The sequence below is a fragment of the Ptychodera flava genome, chromosome 18 (assembly GCF_041260155.1).
Source record: "Ptychodera flava strain L36383 chromosome 18, AS_Pfla_20210202, whole genome shotgun sequence".
In the NCBI taxonomy this organism is placed as follows: Eukaryota; Metazoa; Hemichordata; class Enteropneusta; family Ptychoderidae; genus Ptychodera; species Ptychodera flava.
The window spans coordinates 36,269,078-36,287,469 of record NC_091945.1 but is presented as its reverse complement, the minus strand read 5'-3'; the positions used below and the strand labels follow the sequence as shown (position 1 = coordinate 36,287,469).

Genomic DNA, 18,392 nt, shown 5'->3' with positions numbered 1-18,392 from the left:
CATCTTGTCAAACTGGGTATTTTTCCATTTATATTTTCCATGTTTTCCATGGCACATACAGGAAACTTTATGCAGAAAAATTGCAATTTTTTCTCTGTACATTATTTTGGCCTACTGATATTGTGTTGTGTTGGTCAACTGCAGTTCACATACATGTATATACACACTTGACTTCACACCTTTACAAGTAATGGCCATAGATGGTCAGGGATGACCTTTATTCCTGCATTCATATGGACCACACCACTGCATAATACATTTATTTTGCAGCGCTCATCTCTGCCTTACGTGCCAAATTATCAAGAAGTCTCAAGCCCCTTGTGTGTGAGAATATGTACCGTATGTTACGCTATACTCTTGCTGCCACTCATAATGCTTGTAATTTACAACAAAAATCTAAAATAGACAGTCAATATCATACAACACATTAATCAATACTTGGAAGTCATCTAGTCATCAAAGTCAGCAGCTTACATGGCGATTTTCAGATATCCACAATCCAATACATTTAACTCATCCATCATCTGGCCCATATCCTCAATGAAAAAGTTCCAGCAAGAACTGCATACATGTATAAACATCATAAACATAAATTGCATATACTGTATAAATATTGTTAAATTGTTTTTTGTTTGTTTGTTCACTGATGGAATCAACATATATCACATGTGCTGAGTTGATCATCCATAAACAAACCAACTTTATTCTGATTATGAAAGTAATCACAAGTTACAAATAAACAAACAAACAACAATACAAAACACGGCGTACTATTGTCTTTACAAATTTTGGAAGTTGTTCTCCTGCATTTCAATTGATTTCCTGAACAAAACTTGGCAACTGGTTGATTGATATGTGGTAAAAAGATTTTCTGGCAGCCATATAGTTTACACTGGCAGCCTTGACATTAGACTGGAAGATCAGTCGTTCGAGGGGGCGTAGGGAGCATCCTCGAGTGACAGATATTTCTACCTTGACATCACACAAGTCGATATAAAAATAACATTTCATAACATTGTAAACCTACACCTCCAACAATTGTGTTTAGTTTAATACTGCTAGCATTCTTCATAGCAGAAGCTGTTTTCTTAATATGTGTATATCCCCCTGCCTTACAAATATCTAAAGACATACACTCAAAACAATCATAATTTGTCATGAAAATGACTTATTTTCAAATGATGGAATCTGTATTTCAATTTGCAGAAATAACAATCCTATCAAATCACATCTACAGTGTCAACAATTCTATGACAAAATTCATGAAATTGAGTACACAGAGACAACTATACAACAAAGAAATATCATCTGTGTGGCATGGAAAACAGACTTTCTGCTATGTAGAAATTGTTGCATGTCTAGAAACCACATGTAAAATTTGTTGCATGTCTAGAAACTACATGTGAGTCTCTACCAAGGATAGAAATCATCATGGAGACCTTTAAACAGATGACAATTAATAATTTACATCATTCTGTATCTGTTATTAAAGGTGCTGGGTAATTGTCTGTAAATGTGAGATTCCTGAATTTCACTTGGATAAGAGTTTTGCTTAAGGCTATCATCCAGTAGTTGATAAAATGTCACCAATGACAATTATCTCTGTGACTCTTGATCCCAATTTGTTGACCTACGTCTGTAAATTTTAGCAAAACATTTATTAAACTACACACCAATCATAAATCAATTATCTATTTACACCTGTTGATTAGCCAATCACATTTTGACAGAGTATGCTGCAATCATAAATCAATTATCTATTTACACCTGTTGATTAGCCAATCACATTTTGACAGAGTATGCTGAAATCACTCAATTTATGCATTGACACAGGATAGGTACATTTGAAATTTTCTGATTTCTCCCCTTTAACCCCATAAACTCATTTGCATACGGTACATCTGTATGCATATTGGAATGTTTATGTTACATGTATACAACATAGATGATGCCCATAATTACAACACACAGTATGTGGGATGATATATCCTTTAAAGACGTATATGATAACATTTATTGGATATTTATTCCTTTATGTAGACATTGTTTTGTTTGTACTTTGAACAAACTTTATTTTTTCAATCACGCTCATGGATATCCCAATTTAGTTAAAGAGAAAAGTGTGACTTGACAGACCATTCGTAATGGAAAACTGAGAGGATTGACCATTCAAACGTAATTCATGGGCTCATGTTATACATGTTCCTAAGTAGTTTAACTGAAAACGTAAAAACAAACCAGTTAACCAGTTGACTTTAACAAATTACAAAATGAAATACTACAACTCTTTACTGATTACATGATTCATATATTATAATGTAAAACTTCCATGTTATGTTCATTGTACTTTGTCACCGGAACATTTCTTCCAACAGTATTTATACATGAACCCTCATGTTGTGTTAATGCAATCTAAAATCAAATTAAAATTCTACAAAAAACTGCTGAAAGTAGGTTGAAAATGTTACACTAATATCTTGACTGATTGGGCAGATATTTACGTGGCAACTAAACCATAAAATTTTCAATATGAAATCATAGACCCTAGAGAAAAACTCTAGGGTCTATGATGAAATGACATAAAATTGATTCTTCTTTAACTGTATAGTGTCAAACCAAATTACATAAAATTAATTATGTGCTTGCTAATCTGAAAGCAGATGACAAAATTTGGATTTTTTGACAGCATTAATTCAAATATCTGCAAAACAAAATTACATTACAATCATTTGAGTTTAACATGAGAAATTTTTTAAAACTGCACTGAAATTGTAGTTACATAACATCTCCACATTCTAAAAAGGGCAATAAGAAATAAAAGTGAGATTACTATTATAACACATGGAGATATTTTAAAATATGTAAATACTTTGACAAACACAAACACAATGCTCTTGGGTATTTTGGCTCACGCAATGCCCACATCAACATAATAAGTATCATGTTGAAACAAGGCCCTAAGAAGTACATTTCTACCACTGTATGTAATAAAAAAATATCAGTAATCACATACATTATTTGCATGATAACAACAAAAGTATACATAATATATCTACCTCAGTTGATACAAAATGCATGGTAATAACTCAAAGCATTGTACATATTCCCAGCCCACACAGATAGCAATGTCGCAACCATCATGTAGGTCACTGTGATAAACCCCGGCCGTGTCCAGCATCGTAGGAGTTCAATTTTTTAAGAGGAGTATCAAATGCTAAAAGTTGTTTATTCAGATATTCAATTTTTAACATTTTTTTTCACCTTTACCAAATGCCAACACTTAAAAGATTTGTATAATTCAGCCAGTATGATTGTATTGCGTTGATTACTCCTCTGTGTTGAATCCATTTCAAATCTAACCACTTCTAATACAGAAACAGTTGCCATCAGGAAATATACTGTTACTTCCTAAAATGTCAGTAACGTTTCATTGTTCAACATATTCAAGATTCTTTTCATGCATAGTTGGCTCTCATTGTGATGGTAGATTTCAATCAAGAATGACGTATAAAACTCCAAAGAAGTAAACTACTATATTTACAATGACACTATAAATCAGGTCACTTCGACACTTCACTTACATTTACACATGCAATAAATCTGTCTCTGAATTTGTCTTACATAATACTTAAATGAAAGTTAATTTCAAATTTTTTAATCAGCCAGCTGATTAAAATAATTTTTCCCAACTAAAAATCTTCAAAGCTCCGTAAAGAGTTAAAATTTCTAAGAGTAGGACATTCTGTATGGCTATTTACATTATCATGACCTATTTGCTAAATTTTAATGTTGTATAAATTAGATATTCACGAATATTTTTCTGGTTTAGTATTAAGTACTCATAATAACTGATTTTAGTAGAAGATGACATATGCAAAACTAATTTGTGCAAATAAGTTGGTCAACAACTTTCTCAGGGCCATGATGAATACAGCCTTCATATTATACTATTTGGTTTCTCATTATATCTTGTGGCACAGCTAAGCAAATCATGTTTAGTTTTTTATGTCAAGCAGTCTTGTGACCTGGTCAGTAACTAGACTAAACAGTTTCAGTGACTGATGATACTAGCCTTTGAATCCAGAGTAAGTGCAGAATTCCATGAAAGATTGACCTCTGTCACCAGATAGTTGTAGTGTACGGTGTATTCATGCTAACTCTGAGCTGATATGAATATCCAGAACATACCTGTTTGACATTTCAGGTAGAATGTGCATTGAGGACAGATTTGGACTCTCAAACATTTACATTTAAATTACTTTTCTGATGTACTGCATGTGGGGGATCATTTTGAAAGCTCACGGAATAAATAAACTTTTCATCATCTTATTTTTGTGAAAATCACAAATTTAATTTTTCTGATAGAGTAAACACAGGGATGGCAACCATTTTGAATTTCAAGTGTCATTAATTGAAGGTATTCTGTTTCCGTGGTACAAACATTTTGTGGTAAGCCCACATTTTTATTCTTAATTTTGAAGGAGATTTGTTCAAAGTTTCAGGAAAGTTTTGAGCAAAAGTTTAAGTCTCAATTTTGAGGCACATACTACCTAAAGAAGTACCTGGATCAAAAGTGAAATCAAGCATGTACGATTGGCATCAACGCTGATGATGTATTCCTTGTGTGTGTACAGGCACATACATTTACACCACACAGTCTTAGGACAAGGTCTCAAGGTCAGCAGGCAGTTCAGGTCCACCAGGTAAGTAAAGTAATGAATCACAATAATCAAAATCAAAATAATAAATGAATGAATTGAGGGTCCAAGACGTCAGGTTTGCTCAGCCCAGCTTATAGGTTCCTTACTGAATTAAGTCTTCATTTTCAGAGATCATCTATGACTCTGGTGCATCATTAGATCCAATTTTTACTTCACCTGGTTTTCCAATTGTTTCATATTCACTAGCATAAGGGTGGGGAGTACTTTTCTTCTTGGAGAGAGGGCGCACTAACTTATCATATTCCTCTGTGTCACCTGGAAAAAGGCAAGTACAGAAATTATATTTAGTCCTTGTAGTAACTAAACAAATATCTATTATGATTGTGATTAAAACTTCACTACTATCTTCAAGAATTACATGAAAAATTGCAAAATGGTATACAAAATCAGAATTTTACAAATAAATATGTAAGACATTGAGAATATGTAAAAACACAGAGGACTTGTACATGTATGTAGTCAAGGAATACTAATATCAATGCAGAAAATCAAACTCATTTCTAACTTGTGTGGCTGTTTGTTTTATCTGTATTGTCACTTGTCAATTGGTATCATATCCTGTGGTTAATTACTGGGTGTTATCCTCATTCTGAAATACAACAGGTATACACGGTACACTACATTATAAGATGCTATGCACTGACTTACCAGATTGTTGAGCTGTATCATTTGCTGGCTGTGGTACCTCAAGTGAGTCATAGGGGTTCTGTTGGCTGGGTTCCATGTGTGGCGACTCCCAATCATTGGATGGTTTGGGTGTTTCCAGGCTTTCATAGGGATTCTGTGGTCTGGGTTGCATGTATGGTGACGCCTCATCTTTGGGTGGTTTGGGTGTTTCAATGGTGTCATAAGGGTTCTGTGGTCTGGGTTGCATGTATGGTGACGCCTCATCTTGGGGTGGTTTGGGTGTTTCAATGGTGTCATAAGGGTTCTGTGGTCTGGGTTGCATGTATGGTGACGCCTCATCTTGGGGTGGTTTGGGTGTTTCAATGGTGTCATAGGGTTCTGTGGTCTGGGTTGCATGTATGGTGACGCCTCATCTTGGGGTGGTTTGGGTGTTTCAATGGTGTCATAAGGGTTCTGTGGTCTGGGTTGCATGTATGGTGATGCCTCATCATTGAGTGGTGTGGTTGTTGCAAGGGTGTCATAAGGGTTCTGTGGTCCTGGTTCCATGTTCGGTGAACCCTCATAACCACTTGGTTTGGGAATGTCAACACTTTCATGTCGAGGTTGTGACTTTGGAGTCATGTATGGTGAACTTTGCTCATAAGTTGGATTTTCAGTTTGTAGTTTATAAGCAGGTTGGGGTTTTGGCACCATGTATGGTGAAAGCTCAGCAGTGGGCGCATTGGTTGATTCCTGGGTATCAGATGGGTGCCGAGGTTTTGGTTCCATGTAAGGTGAAGGGTCACTGAATGGTGAACTGGGAGACTTGTTATCATACAGAGGCTGTGACTTTGGTTCCATGTATGGCGATGCATCGGTCTGTGATGCATTAGGATTTTCTATGCTGTCTTGCCACTTTACATGTGATTTTGGCTCCATGTATGGTGAACTCTGCCCATAAGTTGGGTTTCCTGCTTGAAAGTTAGCACGACGAGAACTTGGTTTTGGTTTTGGCTTTGGCTTAGGTTTTGGCGAATCAGTACTTCTTGGCAAGTTATTGGCTGGAAAATGTGATTTTGGTTCCATGTATGGAGAGACACCACTGTCATCAGCAGATGAACTCAGAGTCTTGTTATCATATAGAGGCTGTGGTTTTGGTTCTGAATGTGATGTATTCTCTCCACTGGCATCACTACCAATGGCTGGTGTTGTCTCTGATTTCACACTGGGACTGAGCTGTACAGGTTCCATGTATGGTGAAGTAGTCGTATCACTCTTTGTTTGTGATTTGACAATTTCTATTTTGTCATAGGGCATATCATCATTACTAGCTGGTGCTTTGTTTGGTTCAACCAAGTTGTCATATAGATTCTGTTTTACCGGTTCTAGGTACGGAGACTCTGCAGTTACTGCTGCTGCCTTCTTCAAATCTTCCATACTAGAATACGGCGTCTCTGATTTCTTCAAACTGCCCATGGTAAAAACTGTGAGCAAGAAAAAACACACAATCTCATATAAGTAATGATTGTCAACGGTAATGAAATATAAATGTTCACAATCATGTAGAAGTAAAATTTGATTTCTTGTACATTGTAAATGTCACAAGAGTCACAAACAACACACCAACTTCAATTTTAAAACTTTTTCAGAGAGCAACTAGATTGTGTTAATCTTTAAAGGTCTGCAATAATAAACTGTGATTATTCCAAGTGTCTCATTGTGTAGCATATAATCTGCAAAGTGTCTCATTGAGGTCAACCCATCTGTGGTTTGTTGCCACTTTATGAAGACCAAGGTGGGTAACTATAGCTACAACATCTCAGTGTGTAGCCTATGATACATCAAGTAGTTGTGTTGATGGGGGTTTTGAAGAATGAATCTCTATACCTATTACTGTATGTTGATACGGCATTGCAATATATATCTGATCCCTTTGGGCAATCACCAGATTGTTTTAAATTATTAATTTTGCCAAGTACACCTTAAGACATTGTGCCTGTTTAATTTTTAACAGCCATATACCACCCGATATTGCTTACAAACATGTGTTTATTAAATCAATGTTTGTTAATACTGATTGGTGACGTTTGTTACTTTACTCCAGTAATTAGTACTTTCTAGAATTGAATTTACCTGACAAGGAAAGTAAATTCTGTTTTCTGTTGTGGTTTCACTCTCATGGTGTTGATGGTTTAGGAAAGAATAACAAATTAACACTGATGCTATAATTACATGCAATCAGTACTTTGAAACTGTTGACTGATAGCAGATGAAAACATCCAATGAATGCTATGACAAGATATAGCTCACTGTAACTGTGACTAAAAAAAGGATAATTGTTTTTGACTTACTCCCACCGCTGTCTTTCTTATTTGCATAAAATGTAGGACTGTCTTCATTACGAAGAGGAGGCAACGGTGGAGGTGGTAGACCATTGACCTCTTGCATTTCATATGTACCTAGCAATAAAAAATTATCATTATAGTGAATATCACAGTTATTTGGTCAGTGACATTAATATTGAATAATATTAGGATTACTAGCTTAATTAGGAAAACACTTTTTCCAGATTATCTGTTAGACTTAAAGTGTATATCATGGAAAACTTGATGCTTTCTTTTTGTTTTACTCTATGAAATACACACAGAAAATATCAACATTTTGTTTTTTATGAGCAAAGAACAGCCTTACTGTATAGTAAGTAATTTGAACTGTTTTAGTACAATTAAACCTGGTATGTCATTTCAGATAGTATAAGATTCTCAGTGTGATTTAGTCTCCACCAATTACCCACACTATTCTCCTTATCTACTGAATTGAAATTAGTTCTGCGTGATTTGACACATTTATAAATGCAAGTGCTAAGATATGAAAAATTACATAGGGGATCTCTAATGATAAATTGACTCAGAATATTATAGAATGTTGTTACCTTGAAATGCAAGTTCACTATAAGGGCTCTCTGTTAGATCAGGGGTGTATCGCTCTGATCCTGAAGAATTTAATCTTTCATTTCGAAGTTGCTCACTGGGAACAAACAGTGGATTATCCTGCACCATGATCTCTGCGCGCTCACGTCGACTACTGAATGGTCCAGAAACATCTCCATCAAGAGGTGATGGCTTGAAGGGGTATGTGTGTTTATGTTGACGTCGCCGATTGTATTGGTACACAACCAGAAACACAATGATGCCAACTGCAAATATTATCAATATAACAATTATGATAATCATCATTGAATTTTTGCCGCCAGTTTGTGCACCAACATTCCCTGGGATGATGGGTCCAGCTGAAACTAAAAGTACAGGATAACTTTAATATGAGTGGCATATGTTGTGAATTTTCAAGTATGTGTTGATGAATCTCTGCATTTAAAAGCAGCTAAAATACCGAGTTCAGGTGTGCACAGGTAATTCTTGTTCTCCAGGGTTCTCCACAAGAGGATTTTGAGGGGTGGGCCACCCCTCTGTTTTGCAAGCAACCTGTTCATTGGCTAATAACCATACAAAAGAATACAACTTAATAACAATAGAATATGCAAATTCTAAGTTTCTATGTAAATAGGCCGCTCCTCTGGTTTTTCAAAGCTGTGGAGAACACTGATCTCACAATATATCAACCCTCTGAATCTATCATGATGATTGAAACACGATGTGTGAAGTATGCATCAGCTGAAAGCTTAATGATAGCAACAGAGCATGTATTTTTGAACTTATTTTGTTAATACTTTGCATGGGATGGTATGATAGGGGATTTAAAACCATATTTCAGTATATCTGTATGTGCATCCTACGTTCTGTTTTGCATATCCATTCAACACTATTTTGCTCTATGCTCTTCTATCACCTGTTTTATTGACCATTTCCAATATTTCTCAATTTGATGGTGACTTTTTGGGGGCCAAATAATCTAGCAAATATTACTTGGTCATTTTACCATGATGGTGTGCTATTAACAAGAGTTTTCAAGCTGTAACAAGAAACTAACTGAATCGTCTATACTTAATTCTCTAGTTTTCAAATCAATGTTCTTGTTTCTATTCTGTTTTCCAAATAATTTCTTTACTCAATTTCTAATCTAGTCCATTGTATACCTTTGTACTCTACACATCATCTTGCTGTGTTTTATTCACAAAAACTCTTCCTACACACAATTGTATGTTCATCTTACCTATATCACACTTCTCTCCAGTCCATTCTTCCTCACAGAAGCAGGTTCCATTGATATGGTGGCATGTGCTGTTGTTGCAGTCACACGTCTCTCGACATCGGTAACCAAAGCTGAATGGTTCACAGGCTGCAAATTCAAGAGAGCCTCATCATTTTTTTGTAAATTATGCATTCAAATTTCCAATGTTAATGCTGGCAGGTCACATATTGAACACATCCTTGCTTCAATTTGTCGTTATTTTCTGATTGTCTATCTGCATCAAATTTTCACTATGGTAAGGTCATAGGAAACAATGACATTGAGATCAGAAGGCAGTAAACTACCAGTAAATGGCCTACTGTGTTGTTACATCCCCTGGACAATTTCAGATGAATACTTTTGTAAGCTTCATCCATTGTGTCAGAGTATAAAACTACACATTTGAAGCTGTCTTATCCTGTGTAGAATATACAATATTTCCTAATTCACAAGATTAACCCTTTGAGTGCTGTATTTTTTCCCACCAAAATTTAGTGCAACATTTTACCAATTTTTATGAACTTTTCTGTAATTGTTTTGATAATTTTGACCAAGTGAACACAACATTTCATTGGCCAGAGTTTTTTATTAAAATTTTGGCAAAAATCTCACAAAATTGACTGAGCCATATTTTTATAAAGGCAACAGAAATTGTCTTTGGCACTCAAAAGGTTAAAACTTTTGCTTTGGTACTGTACACTATTAAAATTCATGATGGAATATTCATTTTAAGATTACAGAAATGGACATCATTTACTGTTTATTTACAGCAGTACAAACCTAATAATCTCTAAACCGTGATATTTTGAATTATGTGATCTGATTTTTTGAAATTCATGAAATATCTGTGATTTCATTGCTGGGAATATCTTTTTAGCAATTGCACAATCAAAATAATTTTCAAGTAGCTCATTTGAATAGCTTGTGCAATCTTGCCAGAATTAAATTGAAATGTAAATTTCTTGATGAAGACGGTCACTTAAAAACAAAAGCACCATAGGTATGACCACTAATGGCGCTGTCCACCATTGAGATTGGTTCAAACTGGTAATGGGTACAGACTTTCGAAATCACTGCTGAAAATTTACCATTGAAGGAGAATACTTGATAAATTACAAGCGACCTGACGGCCGATATAGCTCTACTGTGTTATGAAGAGAATAACTATTTTTGGCACATGTGTTCATGAAGAAGGTGGAAATCTTTGATAGCTCATTTCAATGGCCAGATAAAAGCGGTAAATAGCTATCTGACGAGTAGATTTTTGAGAACCCAATTCTCTGACCAAAATGGCAAAAATTGCCCCAAAAAATATAAAATTGCAGATTTCATCATAATTTCAATATATCATATAGTTAAAATAATCCCTTGTAACCTGTAAATATCTAAGCTATCAGACATGCATTTTTTGAGAAAACAATTTTTTGACCAAAATTGGCAAAAATTGCCCCCAAATACAAAATTGAAAATTTCACCATAATTTCAGTATATCATATTAAGTTCATCTGTAGGAACCTGTATACCAAATATCAAAGCTGTAAGACAAGTAGTTTTGGAGAAACACATTTTTTGACCAAAAATGGCAACAATTGCCCCAAAAATACCAAATTGTAGATTTCATCATAATGTATTACTTAGTTTATCTGTAGTAACAAATACCAGATTTCAAAGCTATCAGACCACTACTTTTTGAGAAAAAAATTTTTCGACCAAAATTGGCAAAAATTGCCCAATAAATGCGAAATGGTAGGTTTCATTATAATTTGAACATATGACATTTTGCTCGCCCCTTTTAACCTGTATACAAAATACCAAAGATATCGGACAAGCGGTTGAAAACGAAAAAAAATATTTTGATCAAAAATGACAAAAATTGCCTTGAAAATACAAATTAGCATATTTCTGCACAATTTGAACAAATCTGAAATAGATCATCCCTAGGGACCTATGTATCAAATATCAAAGCTATACGACCTGTATTTTGAAGAAGAAGATTTTTAAAGATTTTTTGACCAAAAATGACAAAAAATTGCCTTAAAAATACAAATATACAAATTTCACCACGATTTGAACAAATCTAACTGAAGTCACCCTAAGTAAATTGCATATCAAATTTCAAAGCAATTGGACGTGCGGTTTCAGAGAAGATTTTTTTACCAAAAACAGAAAAAAAGTGCCCCAAAAATACAAATATGCAAATTTCACCATGATTTGAATCAACTTAAGTGAGATCACCCCAAGTGAACTGCATATGAAATTTCAAAGCAATTGGCCTTGCGGTTTCGAAGAGAAGGCAATTGTTGACAGACGACGGACGACGACGGAAAATCAACCTATTTGATAAGCTCCACGTCGCTGACAGTGGAGCTAAAAGTGACTTGGCTAATATGCTTACTTTCAGCACAATAATTTCCTGTGTAGCCAGGTTCACAATCACATTCACCAGTGGCACGATCACATTCTACACCTTCCTCACACTGACACTGTTGTAGGCACCACAAACCATAGAAATCTCTCTGACAAGCTGAAACATAAAGAAAAACAAAGTCAGTCTAACTCTGAATTCAAATGATCCACAAATTGAAATGCTAGAAATATATTTCATGAGATCTTCTCACTTTCAAATTACAGAAAATGTGAGGTTGAGAATTTGACTACCAGTAGTAATGATATGACCACAATCAGAAATTATTACTTGATTGATGGTGAGGAAACACATCAACATATCAATTTTGATGAAGATTATTTGCAATCATTCAATGTAGTGATAACAAATTAACATGGCCTTCAAGAATAAAGCATTCTTTGATTTCAAGTTCATGGCCAATGTAAGACTTACGTTCAGTACATCTAGGACCAATCCATCCAGGCTTACACATACATTCACCATCATAGTGACTACACTCAGCGTCATTTGCACATTCCCTGCACTGCATTATACAGTCCTTCCCATATTTCCCAACAGGACATGCTATAAGTAAAATTTCAAAATAAGATTCAGTGAAAGATAAAAGATTTATAATCAAAGACTGAATGTAGCTTGTACAGCCATTTCTCAGGGTATTTTGAGTCTGTTTTTGTACTGGAGTTTTCGTCATGGGCATAGTGTCTATGCATGAGAGTATGATTGATTACAGTAACTTTTGAATTAAAGTGTGTTGAAACTGAATTGATATCAACCTGTTCAGTGATGTGATTTTGACAACATACTGAAAATACATGAAAAGAAAATTATAAAGGTCAAAATCCTCAGTTGGCTACCAAATCTACATTAATTGTACCAATACAGGAGAGAGGGAAAAGAAACACTTGGTGATTAGGCTGTAGAACACAGTATGCTTTATTATAAAACATAAAATATCTCCTCTTTTGTTCATGGTTAAATATTTTGCTAGTTAAAGGATATATTTTAAAATCATGAGTTATGAAATTCTGTGTTCTTGGCCTTTCTTCATTCAAACATGACTTGTTAACCAAATAATGGAGTCGATATCATCAGTTGCCATAGAGAAATATGAATAAAATCACACATTTCAGAATGACATCAATAAATCCTCTGCTGATGACGCATGCTGTGTGACGTTACCATGAAGCAAAATGTACAGTATTGGAGATTATTGATTAATATTACCCAAGAGATGAAAACAAGCCATTTATCAAACCATTTCTTCATGATTTATTGACTTACTGTTTTCACAGACTTGTCCTTGATAACCTGGTAAACAATGACATTCTCCGTTGACATGGTGACAGACGCACTGTTTTGGCATTCACAGTCTTCAGAACATCTATTTCCATACTTGTCAATTGCACATGCTAAGCAACAAAACGATTCAAATTTTAAAGTTGATCTCAAAATTTTGGATCCATGAATTCACCTAGCACTAACATACTATTTAACAAACATTACCAATTATGGGCTTTTGGTTATTTGGTTATACGGTTCATTAATTTAGTGACCTATTATCATTTAGCAGTCCATAAGCTGTTGGTAAAAATATCAGCTAACCATAATATCTGGAGATGTTTTTTCGATTTACCACATCACTTGCAATGCAAGGGCCTTTTCACCTATTTTCAATATTGTGGTGAATGAATTATTGTACATACAAAATTTTCATATTTTCATTGATTTCAAATACTTGATAAATGTAATAAGTGACAATTTTATGATTAGTTTCCATGGTAATCACAAAATAAACTTGCAAAGCAGTTGAATTTCAGAAAGTAAGGAACTGTCTTTACCTGTTTCACAGACAGGACCACTGTAACCATGGTTACAGATACAATATCCAGTGACTGGATCACAGTTACCATCACCATGGACACAGTTAGGACATGAATAAACACAGTTTATGCCATATTTTCCTGATTCACAGACTGAATTTAAAAAAGAAAACAAACATCAAAACACACTGGACCTTTCAGAACTTGTTCTTTATAAGAAAAAAAGGGCCATTTTATTCTCCATTGTTTTCAAAGCACATTATGCTACATTTGTTATGCATTAAAATAATATGGTGGTCACAATTTTCGACTTCACTAAATTCCCACACAATGCTATTTTTTTCGTGTTCTGTGTATACTAATTGCATGAAAAGGATGATTTTTCTCTGCAAGCGTTCTCATCAGTGTAGCCATTTAACCATTCATTACCATGGTTTCATCATCAACCAATCTCATCAATATTGGTTTTACACCTGTTTACACAAAATGTGGCGTGAGCAGTTTAAATGATAAATGAAACAAACTGAAAACACACAGACCCTTTCAGAACTGAAGTTCTCCGGGCCAAAAAGGTCAGTTGGCCATGTTTTCAATGTTTTTAAATTCATTATGCATAAAATAAAATGACAAGTCACAAACAAGAATATGCTAAAGTACATTCCTGTACATGATTCCTATATTTCCATGTTCTCAACATGCTCATTACATGAATAGGATGATTTTTCCCTATTTGTTTTCATGCCAGTCTACCACTTGTCTGGGCTCATTTCAAGCTCTTGGAGTAAATGAAGTTTTTATATCTTATTTTCATATGAAAGAGAAAAGATTTTCCCACAGAGTTAACTCAGGAATTGCAGCCATTTTAAATTTCAAATATCAGTAATCAGGGTAATTTGTTTCAATTGTACCAAAATTTGCAAAGTGACCAAAATGTATATTCTTGACTTTGAAAGATAATGGTTGAACATTTTCTTGAGGAAAGTTTGAGCAAAAGGGTAAGTCTTTCAATTTCAGTGTGCATATTACCTTAAAATGATACAGATCTCAGCAAGGAGTCAGATACCTTGGTTTCTTGTGTTGGAGAAAAGATTGGTCACTGAATGATATTGTTTGATTTATACAGCTGCCAATGAAATGGCCTTCGTTGAGTTGTCAATGTACACTTACCATTTTCACATTTTGTTCCAATGTATCCAGGAGGACATTCACACTGGCCATCATTCTGAGAACAGGAAGCTGATTGTTCGCAGTCACAATCCATGTCACATGACTCACCATACTTTCCAACTGGACAGGTACTGGAACATCGACGTCCTGACAACAAAAAAGAAATCAAGAACCTAATTCAGCACCAGTCAATGTAACTTGAAATCACATTTAAAGCTAACCTCATAGCATAACCCCTCAAAGCTGCATTGCAATGAATTATTGATTTGCACACCTTCTAAAGAGCAATAAAGTGCAAATTTTAAAATATTTTGCAGATATTGTATGCATACCACACAGGTTTGAAGAGGGTGGCCAGAAAACCCATCGGCAGCAAAGTGAGAAACACCTACAGGTATATATTAATTTCCTTTTTATAAAAATTATTTTTTGTTGGGAAATGCAAGATACTCTATATACCATGTTGGCATGTTTGTTAATAGTTGGAGATGCAATTTTTTTTAATCAAACTACTGATACTTCCTTAAGTCTGGAAAATTTGATTAAGGAGCTTTTTACACCATCTTGGAATAGATCTGTGTCGACGTTTGACTTGAACTACATATATTCTTACCATAGTAACCATCTTCACAGTCACATGTGCCATCAATCTTATTACAAATGCCATTTACACAGTCACATGATGCTGAACAGCCAATCCCATAGGACCCATCCTAGAATCGTGGGAAATTATCAAATAAAATAAATAAAATTTCTGATGAAGATGTGCAAAAGATACAACAATTAACCATAATGACAGAATGGAAATACTGCAAACGCTATGTTGCATTAATGGCTTTGTATCATTACAATACGTTATGATTGATTTATTGGAGACCAAGAAATGAAAATCAGATAGTGATTGGATATGATAAAGTCTCAACATTATCTTTATGTATTATACAGTGAGGTCAAATACACTGTGCTTTAGTATTCAAGGTTGTCACTAAATATGATAGCTTGAAAATAAAAATCAGTAAGAAAATTAAAATACAAACTGACTGAAAAGCATCTCAATGAACTGCATTGAGCACTAAACAGTACAACTGTGATCTGTTTATCACAACCATTAAATCAATAGTTGATAATGACTTGATACACTTTCACTGACGTAGAATGCACTTCAGGAAAAGATGATCAGACTTTGCTAGTCTGCTATGACGTATTGAAGTCTAAAAGTAATTAAGGTTTACATCATCTGGTTGTGAGAATCAAAAGTTTAATTTTATTATACAGTTACATGTAAACAATGGCAGACATTTTGATTTTCAATTGTCTGTATATTTTAGGTAAATTTGTTTCTCAAGTACCATTATTTGCATATTGATCCCCGCCTTTTTTTTTATCATGAAAGAAAATGGCTTAAAGCTTCCTTGAGGAAAGTTCCAAGCAAATGTTTGAAATTTTGTTTCATGATACATACTATCTTAACATTGATCCACAAAAAATTAAAATATGATACAATGCTTTGATGTTACAGTAAAAGGAATAAGGGACAATTCAAATCACAGATGATGCACAATATAACTGATAAACAAAGACACGATATGGATTTGTCTAAAATTGTGGCTGATGTATATCCATACATATTCAGATACAAATCAATGACAAAGTAAAGTCATATCTACATACCAGGCAGGGATTGTCACAGCTGTCTCCAGTCCATCCAGGTGTACACTGACAGACACCAGTGACATGGTGACAAGATGCATCATTGTCACAAGGACAGGTCTGATTACATCCCAAACCATAGAAACCAAACTGACAGGGTAGTTGGCAGTCTTTACCGCGCCAACCTACAAGAAAACAGCGCCCTCAGTTGAACAGTTTTATAGAGACATACCCACCCTACATGCATTTCCAGCATAACAACATAGACTGGTTGTTGCCTTCCTAACACCAAGTATTAGATGTTACCATATTGTTATCAAGCCATGTTTTACAGTTTTCCTCATAAAGTTACACAACTGTAAATTTCTTTCATGTGTACACTTTTCAGATCACATGACAAAAGTGTAGACACACGCAGTAGAAATATTTTGCTGTTTTCAAGCAGTTTTCTGTGTTTACAATACATTTATATATAAGAATTAATTACCTGCACTGCATATACAGAGTCCCAATACTTTGCCACAAGTAGCTCCATTATGGCAATCAGTACATATGCCTTGACAATCCAGACCATAGGTGCCCTCTGGACACTCACTTTCACAACTGCAATGAACATTCAATAAAATTCAATTTTATGCATTTACCAGGACAGTTTGAATGACATGTTTCCGACAGCATAATTAACCAAAGATCCAGGACACTCAACTGATGATTGCAGGTATAAAATTACAACTTCATAAACATGTTGCAAAATTATATTATGTAATCTTGCACACTTTATTGTATGTAACTATTTCAACATCAGGTACTGACAGAAAAATTGAACTTCAGTTACATTTTCATTACTGTGTCCACATCATTCAAAACCAAGAATTCCGCTTGAATCCAGATTTTGTAAGTTTTATAAGTCTTTTGTCAAGGATGAATTTCACTATTTATTGAAGTGTCCAAAATATACTTAAACTATATACTATACTATAATATACTTTCTAGTGATAGAGAAGTTCTATTTTCTGCAATGAAGTTGTATTATCCAATATTTGATAGTTTAAATGAAAGAAATAAGTTTTTGTACATTTTAACTTCAGATGATAAGCTGTCTCTCATGAAATATATTACAAACTGTATGTTTTCCCCAGCCGCAGTTAAAGACATAGACAACAATGTTTTATGCAATGTTTAGTTTTGTTCTTGCTATACTGTACTTTCCGAAGAGTGTTGTTATGCAATAAAATAATTTAAGTTATTCAATTCACAGCCTCTTTTTCACAACCTGAAATTTGTGAAGGCTTAGCTATGTAGGTTTAGACACAGAAAACACTTGGTTCAATAGACAGATATACATGTATTTAGATGTTGAAAAGCAAACAATATTTGCAGATCAAAAGTTATACTCCATATATCTTTACACACCATTCATAAAATGAAAGTTTAATTAATGCTGTCCTTGATAAACATTCATAAGGGCACCTGGAAGGTTTTAGTTTATCTTCATTAAAGTCAATTGCCAAATAGAAAACTTCCCCATTTCCTGGTTGCCACTTTATTTACATTCACACCTTCAATGAGATCAAACTGTATGAACGCCACATCACCAGATAAACCATATCTTTGTGGCCATCATTGGGGAGACAGTAACAGTAACACAATGCAAACATAAATGAGTCCATGCATACCAGCTACATCTTGAACCAAACCATCAGTTTTATACATCAGTCAATTTACCTGTCTGAGTGATAACTTAGTCATCTTCTGATAGTCCAGTATCATTGTAGATGTTAAAGGCCTTCAAGTGCCACGTACCTCTCTTATGTGGTCAGTAGCCACATGTAA

General features: G+C 34.6%; 1 protein-coding gene across 1 annotated transcript in view; it reads right to left on the bottom strand.

Annotated features, from left to right (window-relative positions):
• Nucleotides 1-678: 678 nt before the first annotated feature.
• Nucleotides 679-18,392, bottom strand: part of LOC139117489 (multiple epidermal growth factor-like domains protein 11) — a 36,458-nt gene continuing 18,744 nt past the window's right edge. Inside the window, 14 exon segments of the mRNA XM_070680637.1 lie at nt 679-4,976; nt 5,370-6,811; nt 7,679-7,786; nt 8,260-8,622; nt 9,498-9,623; nt 11,911-12,039; nt 12,355-12,469; nt 12,472-12,486; nt 13,204-13,331; nt 13,761-13,895; nt 14,910-15,056; nt 15,523-15,622; nt 16,581-16,744; nt 17,047-17,162. Coding sequence (XP_070536738.1) covers nt 4,950-4,976; nt 5,370-6,811; nt 7,679-7,786; nt 8,260-8,622; nt 9,498-9,623; nt 11,911-12,039; nt 12,355-12,469; nt 12,472-12,486; nt 13,204-13,331; nt 13,761-13,895; nt 14,910-15,056; nt 15,523-15,622; nt 16,581-16,744; nt 17,047-17,162 — 3,115 coding nt within the window. The 3' untranslated portion in view covers nt 679-4,949.